Raw genomic sequence first — 14,853 nt, forward strand, 5'->3', positions numbered from 1 at the left:
TAAAAAGAGTTCCATTTAAAAATCTGTGACCGGTTCTTTTTCTATTTATAATTATCCCCTCCCTCCTGTTTTGAAACCAAAGTTGAGCGCAACACCCACATTTATTATGTAATGTGCTGATGTCAAAAGGGTGGAGCAAGAACGCAGAATAAACCCAGGTGAATATACAGGAAGCAGTGTATTGACACGTTTGACGGCTAGATTGCGTAAGTTGTCTTTTTACGATTTTATTTGAAATGTTGCCTAGTAAAATTATGACATGTTTACCTGAGATTTGGTTACATGGAAAACCAAATCTCATTTTTGCCTAATGTTATTGTTCTTATTATTATTAGTAGTAGTAGTAGTACGCTGAATGTTTGATTTTTGAGGGCGTAGCATACAGGGCATTTTACATGGTAGGCCAGTGCACTTTTGGGTCAGTATACGTGGCCTATATTTATGACAACATCTTGAATTGAAGTCTCCATACAACTCAATGGTAAATCTGACGTCATTTCGACTAGTCAGAATGTAATTAGAGATATCTCAAATAGGTATTTTGTCTAGTCAAAATATAATTAGAGATATCTTAAATCGCTAAAACGTCCAGTCATAAGACAATTTGAGATATCGGGAATGTAAGGGCGGCAAAACCGAATTTATGTTAAAACGGCTTGCCATATTAGCACGTTTTTCGATCATTTCCTGACGTTTCTTTCTTACCGCTCGGTTTTGTGACGTCAGTGCCTGTATGGCAGACCCCTAGAACACAAAACTGATAATGTGATGGAGATGGGCACCAGCATCCCACTTGGGATAAATGTGTAAGATAATGAATGGATGGATTTAAAAAATAAAAATGTCAAAGATGTTTGAGAAAGGCATCACTTTGGAATTTGTTGATAGTTGCACGATTAGCCTTTTTTTTTTTTTTTTTTAAAGTGGATTGTGTTTGGCTGAAGAGAATAAATTGAAAATCCTTTGCAGACTTCTGAAGCACAACGTTTTCATTCTCCACATATCCCATAATGCTGAGCTATTGTGGCTATTTTGTGCAGGACAATGGAAATTGTCAGAGGCAGCACACTGGAGCAATCATTAATTAAGATATCTAAAAATGTAATTTTAACTAGTTATGATCATGCTAGTGTCACCCTTCAAATGACAAATCTGGTTATGTCAAAATGCATTTTTAGATATCTAGAACAGTGGTTCTTAACATGGGTTCGATTGAACCCCAGGGGTTCGATGAGTCGGTCTCAGGGGTTCAGCGGAGCCTCTGCCGCGGAGGTAAAGACACACTTGTGTAAAGTAGTGATGACACGCCCCGCTTGTCATCAAGCTGCAGTAAGCCATCACTTACTGCAGAGGATCATGTTACATTGCTCGGCCAATCAGGGCTACGGGGAATTTAGTGCACGCAGTATCAGCGGCTGTCGTAGTTGTACGTCGCGTGGTTTTTTTCTTAATATTTTAATCCATACTAAATATGTCGAGCAAAAAAAGAAGAAAATGAACAGACTTTGCTCTGAAGATGCACTTGCCAAGGTGAAGCCACGCCTCTCTGAAATGGTCTCCCAAAAACAAACAGCAGGAGTCACACTGATTTGTAATTTGTGCAAAACTTTATTCTGGCCCCCAAAAGTATTTAGTGGATTCAAAATGACAAAAAAAACCTAATTAAATTTAAAATTTAAAAAATTAAGAATTTTTTTTTAATTCTTTGAAAAAAATCCAAATTTATTTTTAATAAGTAAAATAGTAAAAAAAATATTTTGGGAGCTGAAATTCTTATATGGGGCCGAAATATTTTTTGGGGGGTGTTGAGACGTTTACTCCAGACACGCACCATACATGCACGCACACTCAACGACGGACACAAAGATTCTGCACAAAAGCCTTTTGTTTCATACGGACACTTTCTGTAGAAACGAAACTTAACTTTAGCTCATCGTCTGACCACTAGGCAGTGACGTAACACACCAGCAGACCAGGAGGCGGACTTTAGGATATAAGCAAGGTGTCTTACGTGTTTGAGCAGATGCTGTATAGATTCGGGCCTTTACACTTGACATCCACATAAGCCTGTAAGGGTAAGCGTCTCTTTCTTTTTAGCGCTAAAAAGAATAAAAAAAAGTAAAGTCTGATTATTCTGTGTTAGCTGATTTCCTGTTCGTGTGCTCACACGTTTTGGGTCCGTCGAGTTTAAATCACAACAGGGGCCAGAATAAAGTAATACCGTAACTTCATGCACGACTCATTTTGTTCACCAGCAAAAAAACATATACCTATGTCTTGAATTTGGAAAAAATATATATTTTATTTATCACTAAAGAAGGGTTCGGTGAATGTGCATATGAAACTGATGGGTTCGGTACCTCAAAAAAGGTTAAGAACCACTGATCTAGAATGTAATGGATAGTTAACAAAACCGATTTTATGTTAAAACGGCCTGCCATACTACAAGGAAAGCCGAAGACGCAGAATCGAAACCGAGAGAGATAATGTGCTGGAAAAAAGGGTAGGGTTAGGGTAAGAGAATCTGCAGGGAGAGGCTGCCAAATGTGTGAAAATTACATATTTTCACAGAACTGGGCCGTAAAGACTCATTGAAAAAGTTGGATAAGGGTCACACAGGGGCAGAAATTTGGATTTGTGTTGCACTTGCCTGTTGTATGAATATAGCCATAGAAACTGGGTGTGTTGGTGTTCTGCGTGTCGCTGGAGGCAAACACATTTTTCCCAGACTGTTTGGTCAGCATTGGTAAATTATTCAAAATATTAAATTATAGTATGACAGACAGCAATATTAGGCTATTTGTGTTATAATATGTGCTTTTTTTATCATTAAATATCATGATTTAACTTCTAGGTTAAATGCTTCTTATAGTTTCTTGTTTTTGTGTTTAATTGCTATTTTTATTCAGCTTTTATTTCTACTTGAAAAATCGTTGCTCACTTTATCAGTGTTTAGATTTCTTTGTGTCTCTATTGCGCACATGAAATGTATAACTTTAATTAACTACAACATTGACAGTTTTATAACAGCTGTCTCTTTTCTACAGGTTATCTGGAACAGAAACATGGATAATATCCAGCAGGTCCCACAAATGACACATCAAGTGATAAAATGTATTGAAGAGGACGACTTAACAAATCTTAAAAAGTTACTGCGAGAAAACCCTATAAATGCTCTTTATCCGTATAGTAAACTAAATGATAATGTAACCCCTCTGACTGCTGCTGTTGTAAACCATAACATGCGTTTGTGTAAATACCTTCTAGAACAAGGTTCAGAACCAAATATTCCCTCGTCAAATATGTGGACACCTTTGCATTATGTCTCACAAGCCAAAGCTCCAATTGGTTTTGTAGAAAAACTTCTTAAAGCGAAAGCAGATCCAAATGGGTGGAGGCCCGGGGTACTTGTTATGCCTACACCACTACAAATTGCTGCCAGTAAGGAAAGAGACGATGTTGTCGAAATGCTCCTCTCTGCTAAAGCAATGTCATCGTTGTTACCAATAACAGATCTCGACAGTTTGAAAATCAACAAAAACATAGCTCGAATTGTTCATAAATTAGGATCTAAAGGAAATGTCTGGTCCAAAATCTATTATGTTGGGATTGCAAAATTACTCTCAAATGTAAGGCGGTTTTATGACAGTCCAACCAAAGCATCACCATTAAGAAAAAGAAATCGAGTCAGCAAAAGGTGGAATGAGAAACTTGAAAAACTCGTAAGCATTGATGAAAGCAAAGTGACAAGAATAGGGGGCATTATTTATGTAAATAATGAAGAATTTTACATAGCAAAGGGAAGTGATGGAACTGTAGTACTCATAGGACTGAGAGATGATGGCACAGAAGTTGCAATTAAAAAAATATCTAAAAGCAACTATAAAACTCTGAAAAATGAGAAAACAATCTATCAAGATCCAAATATATATCATCACTCTATTGTACGATACATTGATTATTTAGAGGATGAAAATTTTGGATATCTTGCTCTCCAGCTTTATGAGTACACTTTGGAAGAACACATCAGTGCTGGTAGTATTAGTGCCCTCCAGAGAAAGATACTTGTCTTAGAGCTTCTTGAAAGCTTAAAAGTGCTTCACTGTCAAAATCCTCAGATTCTCCACCGTGATCTAAAGCCACAGAACGTTTTAATCGGTAAGAACATTCAAGATTTTATCTTTGTAATGCTCATGCTGTAGATCAGTTTCTCATATTGACATGATATAACAATGCTGAGTAGTCTGGACTGTTGTTCTTTGTCTATATTGGTTATTATTGTTTGTTCCTCATAGTAATAGCGACCAATAAATAGGATAATTCTTTAGGTTTGCAAATAATATAAGCAGATATTTATCAAGTTAGAAAACTAGTTCTATAGTATACCATACAGACTTTGCACTACATTATCATCTCACTATTCATTTCCTGTAGCTGACCATTATGTCAAAATTCCCTGTAAGAATACTTCTTTATTTTAATCTTCAGAACTGAAATCATAATATATCTTCCACACTACTCCCTTTTCATGATTTGTCCTCCAGATGTTAAGGGGAAATTAAGATTGGCTGATTTTGGGCTAAGTCGACGCTTACCCAAAGACCAAACAATAGCTGCAGGAACAAAGAGCTGGAAAGCCAGAGAGACTCTAGAGGAGGGGTGCATTGTGTCATACAAGTCAACCACTGATGTACAGGTGAGTTTTCCTGCAACACCTATTGGTCTATTGACAATGTAAATAAAAATAGTTCTAATGTTTTGTTACCTTTTAAGGCTGCAGGGATGCTGATGTATTATATCCTGTCTGGAGGAAAACACCCATTCAACGTCAGCAAATCCTTTCAGCTGGAATCAAACATTGATGAAGGGAAGTACAGTTTGGATGATGTTCAGGATGTTGTGGCAAAAGATCTTATTGAATGGATGATCAACAAAGAACCAACAGACAGACCTAGAGTTGAACAATGCCTGAGTCACCCCTTCTTTTGGCCATATGTGAAGTAAGACTACAACACAAATCTATTTATTTATTCTTACACATTCTAAATAAAATTGAGCATATATTCTGTTTTCACTTTGACTTTCCCTAAATGTAACCTAAATTGTGACATTATGCCATCAGAGCTAGTTTACACGATGAAACACGCTGCTATATTGTTATATTCTGTACACCTTTGCTCTTTTCTTTTATTCCACATGTTTTAGCACTTAATTAAAGATATTTTCATGTCTCTTTACAGAAAAGTTGAATACCTGAAAAAAGTTGGTAACAGAAAGGACGTGGCAAAATATCAAAATGCAGACCAGGAACTTATTGACTCGCTTGAAAAATATGCAACTCATGGAGCTTTCTCACAGTGGAAGAAAAAGGTGAGTGCTGTACAAAAAAATATCTCAATATCTCTAGTTAGTCATAGATATGACTAACTAAGTCTATGATATTTAAGTACTAAACTTGATATGATAAATATCAACTGCCCTGGGATACCAGCACCTCATTAAATGTGGATATTTTTGCACTATTTCAATGTTGAATGTTGTGATTTGAGAATGTGAAAATTTGTGAGAAAAGAAATCCATGTGAAGACAGAAAATTTATGCCATTTTTTCTGTTTTTCTTTACTTTCTTTCTTGAGTTTCCACAAGAACTGGTTCAAAAGATGGATGGCAAGAAAAAAATCTACCCTAACACCATTCTGGGATTGCTGCGTTTCATACGCAATATGCTTGAGCACTAGTAAGTTAAGCTGATACAAATATTATGTAGACCTCCCTTTTAGGTGCAAAAACTTATTAAATTACGGTAGTAAAGATCCGCTTTGTCTTTTGTGTTCATTATTTTTTTACATTTGCATGTATGAGTGACTTTATGCATCAATGGCTCAGACATTGGTTGATGTTGCATAATAATAGCAGGAGCTGCAACATAAACACAAAAGTTGTTAGAATAAGAACAATATAAACAGCTATAAATTGTCATGTAATACAAAACATTAGTGAGATACTCAGTTAAAATTTTCTCCATGTTCACAGTGTTGAAGATGCTTCCAAAATTGTCATCCTTGAAAAATTTCCTGATCTATTTGGATGTGTCTTCAAGTACGCTAAAGACAAAGGGTGGAATCAACAGATCCCACTGAATGAAATGTTTCAGAATGAAGACTCTTGCAGCATCTTTGTGATACCATCCCCAAACATCGAGGAGCAGCTGGCGGTTCCAGTTCAGGAGTCTCAACCCAGCAACTTGGATTGAATTCAAATTCTGAATTCTAACCCTGTTTACTCAGATTCCCTTAATAAAATCAAGAACTGAATTTTGTTTTGTTTGAATGTTTTTAAACTTATTTAATCATTCTAATGTCTGGATTTGGGTCTTACAATAGCTTCAAGTATGAAGCTTGCTGGTGGGTCTTACCGCACTAAGAGGCTTTAAACAACTCAAACGCCATTTTATGAATATTTTTAACTTTTTCGTTAAGTATAATAATTCATCTCTAAGAGAGTTTAAGCTGACAGAAAATAGTTTTCCACACATCTTTACAATATCTTTTCACTTTTATTTCATTACTCAACTGAATGAATGTACAGCAGTTTTTAACAGAAACATTCAATAAGTTTCAAACTAGATCTCACTAAAGAATTACAAAGCTTGCATATTTTTTTTTTATTTACTTGCAATGCCATTCATCTTATTAAAAGCATTTGAAGTCTTTGTCAGGTTTGTCTAAAAATAAGTTGACTTTTTAAATGTCATGCTCTTGCAGGCTGAATCAACTGATTTTTGTTAGTAAGTGCAAAGAACTGTTAAGAACAGGTAGTGGCATTGGAGTCCTGACTATATATACACCTGGTAAGGAGTCAATATTAATTTTTTTTAAGAATGAAAAAAAAATGAACAAAAAAAAGCTCTTAGTTTCATTGGACATATTTACACACATTTTTTTTTTTGTTCAGATGGTTCAAAAAATCTTACCTTACAAACCAAAAAACATTTTTTTTTTGTTTAGAATTGAAAATATGCTCAATTTACCTGATCAGCACACAAACCCTGGACAACTCTTTCCAAGTAAATTAATCTGAAGTAGAATCAGAAAGATCCTAAACTGAATATTAGTTCTCGTAACAACCATTTACTAACTTTTTTATTATTAGTAAATTGCTGTGTACAATCAATAGCACCTACAGTAACATTTCTACTATACAGCTACATTCTAAGATTTCAGCTATGATAGTTAAAGGTTTGTGCTTTTGAGACATTCCCTGTAAGGAAAAAAAGGTGTGATACTTCATCACGGCCACGAGGAGGCACTGTTAGCCCATTAGAGCACTGCAGGTTCTTCTCTGAAAGGACGGCAAAATGCACATCACAGGCTGTGAAGGCCTGAAGAAAGAGTCAAACATGTCCACTATGTCCTTAGTTGGCAAAAATAAGAGCAAAAGAAAAGGTTTTTAGAGTCGTTTTAGCTCTGGGTGAATCCAGAAGGGCATCTTAAGAACAAGTCAATACCTCACCAAGCTTTAATGTGAGTTATGACGTGATGGTGATATATTTATCGGAGTCTTTTTCCTTCAAGTTTTTTTCCTTTGTTTTATTCAGGTATCTTTTGAATGGAAGACATTTGATTATAGGAGAGACAATAAGGCACGGCCCCTCACAAGGTCAGGTCAATAATGATGTGTTCAAAGATCTGTGTGTTTCCCTTGAAGCTCGATGAAAATATAAAGTCCCTGCGGTCAGTGGAGACCACGGTGAATGAGCGCGGTGCCTGGATGTACACTTCCTTGAAGCGGTCAAAGATTTTCTTCTCATCATCCCACAGATATATTTGCGAGAACGTATAGTCACTTCCCAGAGCCAGGTAGTGGCGGTCCTTGAATGTAAATGGCTGCAGGATCATGGAACCTCGGGACGGTACAGCCTGGATCTCTGAAAACTGTTTGGGTCCCCATTTTAGGACCTTGGAGTCACCAATGTAGCGGGTCATGGAAAGATAGAGCTCCTCTTTGATCCGGAAGTGTTTCACAGCTACCACGTCCTCCATGTTGGGGATATCACCCTGCAGGATGAACTTCTGGTTGCTACGGCTCCACTGGTAGATCACTGGAACCTGTGAGCGACTTGCCAAGATTAGGTGAGCCTTCCCATCTAGGTTTAAGAACTCTGCGTCTGTGTCACGGAACCACTCGTGCAGGGACTGGTATGAGTAAAATCCGTTATCGTTCCACTTGTAGAGGGTTGACAAGCCTGCTTTGGAGCTGTCTGCGATGACAAAGAACCAGTCTGTTCCGATCTGAAAAGCCTCGATGTCATTGGGTTTGGAGATCTTGGACACTTCAGTGTCCTGGAACTTGTTGAACCTGCTTTGGTCATCATCAAACTTGTAAATGTGGGAACCACCAAACAGCTGAGCCACAATGACATAAACCTCTTCCTGGATGATTACTGACTTGCAGCCAACAATGGACTGACCTACAGAGGAACACAGGCAAAACACAACATTTAAACTCAACCGAGGCATTTTCTTAAAATGATGGTTTAACTTGCAATATTTGACATGCAGCAGCTAATTCTGAAAGCGACTCCTTTGTATTAATCTAAGTTTATTTGATCCTTAAGCTGAAGCTAATGGCTTAGCTAAGAGCATTTTCACACATGTAGTTTGTTTACTTTAGTTCAAATCAGTTGATGAATTAACTTGTAACTAACTTGTAAAATTCAAAATTAGCTAAAATGGACTTTATGGTTTACAAAGATTACTCTGTGTCTGCTGCATCCCACAATGCAGCAGAACCTTAAAACTGTTGTCACATTTGCATCAGAAGTCTTTCTTTCTGCTGAAAAGCACAAAAGGATTTGCACTGGAAATTGAGATAACTGCACATACCCATCAAATGCAAACTTCAAAGTATCTCATCAGGATCGTACATTGATAGATCAGTACAGAGGATCAGTGCAGTACAGAAATATGGTTTCAACTTTATTCATAAATAAACTTACATTTGTATTCAGCCCTTTTAACCTGATACCCCTGAGAAACTGTGGCAAGGCTCAAATATTGATATTCACAGATGCTCTACAGCTGACTGAGCTTGTACTATTTTGGTAGAGACATGCTAAAAAAAACTTTAGAATAAAGATCTTGAAAACCTTGTGTCGTTATTCTTCTACCAAGTAGTTCTGCATTACATACTTTTGGTCTGTCACATATTACCCCAATAAAACACACAGACGCTTGTGGATGTAATTTGAAAAAAAGTTAAACATATGTTGGGATGCAAATATGTTTGGAAAACAACATGGAAAGAGATGCCTCTTCCTGCGCAAAACTTTCTGAAAACAGAACATGCAAAACGTTCTATGTAACTCTATTTATGCAAAATAAAGATCCATCTACTGCAGGTAAGACATTAACTTCTGATAATGTTTCAACAGAACCCTGCTTTACTAGACACAGGGTGAAGGGATTTCCTTACCGGTGATGTTATCATACGTCCTGAAGTTCATCTCAATGTGGTCCCACTGTAAAACCATACAGCTGTCTGAGCTGGGAGCAGCAATAGTCACATAGACATCATTCTTGAAGCTGAACGTATCAACTGACAGAGACTCAGAGGCCACGGACTGATGAAGGACAAAATCTGTGGAAAGGTGAAATCATGAGGGGAATTTTTTCCTAGAATGACACTGCTGATCCGGCCAACACCAACGTCAGCAGTGAAGCTGACTCAGGCGGCACTCACCCGTTGATATGCACTCATTGTGCAGGCTGTTCATGTCATTGAGGCGCTTGCCCTTCATGTCGTCCGGTCCGGCACACACGACATCCGACACCGTGGCGTTGGTGCTCTTCAGCCACATCATGAGCCATTTGGCTCTGCAGTCGCACTCAAAGGCGTTGCCTCGCAAGTCCCTGCAGAGCAGAACCAGTGCAGATGGTTGCAGAAGAAAAGTCCAACAAAGAACAGCATTTTTACAAACCTGAAGTGAACTTACAGCTCTATCAGTGAGTCCAGGTCAATGAAAACATCCCTGGGTAAGAATTTAATGTTGTTGTTTGCCAGAGACCTGAGAAACATCGCCAGTGAGTGAACATGAAGCATATGCAAGAAGAAAATGCAAAAACACAAGAGGTTTTTAATCAACAGTGGGACATACAAGTGAGTCAAATCCCTGAGTCCTCTGAAGGCATATTTAGATGTAGTCTCCAGCTTGTTGCTCTCAATGAACCTGTGGATTAATCATAAACAAAAATATCAGTTGCAGTGGTCATGGTTTGAGATTCTTAGACATGCATTTTGTTGAAGTGATAGATGAAAACAAGTATCACCTAGCAACTGTTGGGTGGATGGAAAATGATTCACGATTTTACATTTTTCTACAAAACAAAAAAATCTGAAAGTCACCACAAATAATATTTTGCATGAAGGTTAAAAGGCTCAGTTTTAGTCTCATCTGGCGTTCTTAAAAATGTTTTCTGTCTCCTGCATGATTTGTGGCAATCTACAAATCGTCACCCTCCTAAAATAATGGTCTTGTTTTATTCTTTTTTACCAAAATCGCTTTTGGGAAAAAATGACTTGGACCATTACTTTAGGAAGGCAACAAACTGATATTTGTAATGGCTTTCTTTCAATAATAACTTCTTTCTTGCCATACTTTCATAACAACTAGACATGAGGAATGCACAATTAATTGACAAATTTTCCCAGCTGAGCTGTGGAGATCTGCAGCTCCTCCAGAGTTACCATTTGTGCTGCTTTTTTTATTAATACCAAAATATAATTTTATGTTTTATATTTTAAGGAATATCGGTAGTTCAAAAAGAATGAAAATATATAACTAGAAAATTTCGGAAGAAATTTAGCCGGGGCCTGCCAAGGCGTGCCCGTCGGTTAGGGCCCGGCGCTACAAATTGGCATCGATGCTAAAGAACGCTGCAACGTAATCAATAGCATGCTGAGAATCACAAGAACGTTAAGTAAGGTGGACGTGCACCATTCAGTATGATTTAAAATGTTGTCAAGGCTTTTATTTTGGAAGTTTTGTTAAACTTCATTTCAAAGGGCCAAACTAATCCCATGCGTAATAGTCCTTGGGTTAAAATAGTTATATAATGCTCAAAACACAAGTAGTTGATGTAAAAATATTAAAGGCTTTTATTTTGAAATGTTTGTTAAGCTTCATTTCAAAGCGCCAAACTAATCCTATGTTTATCAGTGCTTTGGATGAAAAAGTCAAATAAAGCCAAAAAGAGCAATTACGTCATGTAAAAATATTCAAGGCTTTTATTTTGAAATTTGCAGTATGCTTCATTTCAAAGGGCCAAACTAATACTACGTGTAACAGTGCTTTGGATGAAAAAGTCAAATAAAGGCAAAAAGAGCAATTACATGATGTAAAAATATTCAAGGCTTTTATTTTGGAATTTTTGTTAAACTTCATTTCAAAGGGCCAAACTAATCCCATGTATAACAGTCATTGGGTTAAATCAGTTATATAATGCCCAACAGAGCAAATATCTGATTTAAAAATATTCAAGGCTTTTATTTTGAAATTATTATTATGCTTAATTTTAAAGTTCCAAACTAATCCCATGTGTAACAGTTACTGAGTTAAATCAGTTATATACAGCCCATAGCAGCAAGTAGTTCTAAAGGCCAGTTCAGTCCTGATCTGTTTCAACTGAGGGTTCCACTATAGTTAGAACTACAGTGATGCGTATTTGTAGTCCTAATCAGCAGCCAATAGCCTCTTGAGTTCCGTTGCTATGGGAAATAAGTTTCACACCAAGGTGTGAAGTGTTAGTGACAGAGCCTGAGAGCCTCAGAAAATCCTGTCGCATGACTTTGCTCTGAAGCACCTTGACAGAAAACCATACGGACTAGATACATTTCGAAAACATTTTACCGGAGCAGACATGTGTATCAATGTGAGGACCGATTTTGATACCAATCGTGCGATATTTGTGGGCGTGATGGCGATTTCAAAATTATTTTGGGCTCAAAAAATCTCTTCATTTCTCACTCTAGCCGGGATCTAAAGGCCCTGGCTCACTCTAATTTCCGGAAAAATGAGAAACTTTGGGTCGCTTAGAGACAAATTGTGGACAAACCGTAACTGGTATCGACGAGCCGTCTTCACTTTCAAAGAGATCACAGACGTATCTACAAAATGAAATTTGAATGGTATTTCTACGTGAATTCGTGACGACACAGAAAATCCTCAAAAATAGGGTATTTCTAGGATTTTTCCCATTGACTTATAATGGGGTTTTTTTCGTAGTTTTTTGCGAATTATATCGCCACGTTAAGCCCAAATCCCACCAAAAGTAATAGCTCCAATGGCGTGAATTTTCTGCACGTTTTGATACCTCATTTGTAGGTGTGCACCCAGCGGTATGAGCCGCATTAACGGTTACGGATGAAAAATAAAGAATTGGGAGAATAGCAATAGGTTCCTGCCATTGCTTTGCATGGCAGGCCCCAATCATGTATTAAGATGCCAACATGTTTGCTCCTTTTTTTTTATAAACAAAGAATTTAGTAACACAACAACTCACAGGTACTCCAGATGTGGAAGGCCTGAGAAGGCATCATCTCTTACAGTCGTTAGGGAGTTCGAATTCAAAAGTCTGCAATTGATATTAGACAGGTTAGAACAGATTAAAGAACATATATGATCAAATGTTCCAGCGCTACTTATTATGTAAATAAATATGAATTCAAAAGATGAATCAGTTTGTAGTTGTCACAAAATTGTCTTTTTGACAATAAGGAAAAACCCAATTCTTGATGCAACAACAAATTTCTGTTTTCTAGATATAACTCATTTTGTGTATAGTTGCAATAAGACGTGTCCTTTAAGATAAACACATACAGTTTTGCTCAGAATCATAGTCTGAGCAAAACTGACTGCAATTCAGACCCTTTAAAATCCACAAATCAATAGATTTGTAGCCGATGCTAAACAACCACAGGAACAAAGATTGTGAGTTCTTCCCACTTGTATTCAAGTACAAATTGTTTGGATGTGTCACCATCAGAGGTGGGTAGTAAGTAACTACAGTAGCTACATTTACATAGTTACATTAACTTGAGTAATATTTTTGTAATAAAATACTTTTAGGAGACGTTTTACTACGCCGTACATTTTATCAAGTTTTGTCAATTGAAATTCTTTACCCAGCACCAACTGTCAAACATGGTGATGGCAGTATCATGCTGTGAGTCCACTTTGCTGCTAGTGGTGCGGAAACTAAAGTGAAAGAGGAATGAAAACTGCCTCTAAATTGATTTATTCGCCCTTAATCAAAAGCTAAAACACTCAAACTTGGACACAACTGGGTGTTTTAACAAGACAATGACACCAAACTCACATTACAACTTGGTTTATAATAGCTAAAGTAGGCTAACATTAGCCTTATGGAATAACCTCAACCCAAATGAGAATTTAATTTAAAAAAAAAAAGTATTTCATTTTGAATAAACTCTACAAAATCTGCCAGGAAGAGTGACTAAACATCCAGGCAGAATAGTGATGAGTTTACCTAAACTTCCGACTGAAACTGCATCAGACTGGGAAATGTTCATCTGCTTCATCTCTGTTTGTGCTGACATTCAAGCTGTCGCTGCAGTTGAGCAACAACTGAGATTAATGGGCTCTTGAAAGCACCTCGTACAAATGGGGGCTGCGCTAAATGCACACAGGAGGGTTTTCATTATTCATTTCCACACTTTGAAAGCTTTTCTTGCTGGAAAATCTTAAAACCATATTACAGTAACTGACTTGCACGCTACTGGACACGCAAGGGATGCAGTTGGCAATAAAACCTGGCAATATTTATGCATAATGCCGCGATGCATTCTCACTGTATGCTGTATGTGTCACAATAAACAGTTTAGTGGAAGGTTGAACGCAATCCGAGAGTTATTACAGGGAGTAAAAGTGTTCTTACAGTAGCTGGAGGGTGGGAATGTGGGCAAACATTGCCTCTCTGACCTCAGAGAAAGTCCCATTGACGATACTCCTGGATGAAGCAAGCACAAGATAGATTTTTGATCAAATAAATTCGTTAGAGTGACCTGAGCATGCACGGTATTACTCGATTTTTAATTTAATTAATGCGTATAGCGCATACAGAGCGTCCCGAGCAGATACAGCGCATGGGAATTATTATTTGTTTAAAAAATGATATGGACAGTGTTTTACTTACAATGAAGTGATCTCGTTGGGAGCAATCCGCGGGATGTTGGAGGACCCGACGCATATGATGGACTCCTTGGAGCAGCTGCATGTTGAAGGGCATCGGAAAGCCTTTTTCAGAAGAGCCGGCTGACACAGGCTGCACAGCGACACACACAGCAGAGCCCAAATCCTGAGAGCTGGCGGCATCTTTCCTGTCGGGCTCGCATGTGTGAAGTTTTTTTTTGTTTTGTTTGTTTTAATATTTTTATTAAGAAGAAGAAAAATAAACTTTCTTTTTTTTCCTGGTGGGTGGATGAGGAGGATAGTTGTAGGAGAGCTCGAGATCGTGGCAGATGGCACCGCGCGTTTCCACCCTGCACCATGAAATGCTGCACTGGCTGCCTGACATCAGCAAATCAGCTGCAGTTTCCCCTCTCCGTTCGCTTTCATTATTTATTTAGAGGCGGAGGGAAAGGAGGGGACTCCAGACTTATAGCTGTTGGTTAAACAACCACATGTACCCCACAACTACAGAACACCGCCAGTGTCAGTAAGATGTGGATTCCATGTAAGATTTTATAATAGGTTATAACCGAATTAATCCAAATTACTTCTCGAATTAAGGTTAAAAGAGCTCTTCTGGTACATTTTGACAAAAAAAAAAATCT

At 37.6% G+C, this 14,853-nt stretch overlaps 2 protein-coding genes across 4 annotated transcripts; one reads left to right on the forward strand and one right to left on the reverse strand.

Moving 5' to 3' along the window:
- Positions 1-135: 135 nt before the first annotated feature.
- Positions 136-6,323, forward strand: LOC102216394 (serine/threonine-protein kinase/endoribonuclease IRE1-like). 3 transcript variants are annotated; one of them, XM_023346763.1, is made up of 7 exons: positions 136-206; positions 3,048-4,158; positions 4,545-4,696; positions 4,774-5,000; positions 5,241-5,370; positions 5,637-5,737; positions 6,034-6,322. In XM_023346763.1, exons 2-7 carry the CDS (start codon positions 3,066-3,068, stop codon positions 6,251-6,253), a joined length of 1,923 nt encoding a protein of 640 aa, XP_023202531.1. In that variant the 5' UTR covers positions 136-206; positions 3,048-3,065; the 3' UTR covers positions 6,254-6,322. The 3 variants fall into 3 exon arrangements, with proteins under 3 accessions (XP_023202531.1, XP_023202532.1, XP_014324458.2); XM_014468972.2 differs by lacking the exon at positions 136-206 and adding an exon at positions 1,791-2,075; XM_023346764.1 differs by having other exon boundaries at positions 3,048-4,696; positions 6,034-6,323.
- Positions 6,324-6,536: 213 nt separating this feature from the next.
- On the reverse strand, positions 6,537-14,716 carry LOC102230636 (leucine-rich repeat LGI family member 2-like). The gene is made up of 8 exons (XM_005799583.2): positions 14,214-14,716; positions 13,956-14,027; positions 12,561-12,632; positions 10,157-10,228; positions 9,995-10,066; positions 9,742-9,911; positions 9,475-9,639; positions 6,537-8,470 (listed from the first exon to the last, which is right to left on the reverse strand). Exons 1-8 carry the CDS (start codon positions 14,390-14,392, stop codon positions 7,653-7,655), a joined length of 1,620 nt encoding a protein of 539 aa, XP_005799640.1. The 5' UTR covers positions 14,393-14,716; the 3' UTR covers positions 6,537-7,652.
- Between the last annotated feature and the right edge of the window lie 137 nt (positions 14,717-14,853).

The sequence above is a fragment of the Xiphophorus maculatus genome, chromosome 14 (genome assembly GCF_002775205.1).
Source record: "Xiphophorus maculatus strain JP 163 A chromosome 14, X_maculatus-5.0-male, whole genome shotgun sequence".
Lineage (NCBI taxonomy): Eukaryota > Metazoa > Chordata > Actinopteri > Cyprinodontiformes > Poeciliidae > Xiphophorus > Xiphophorus maculatus.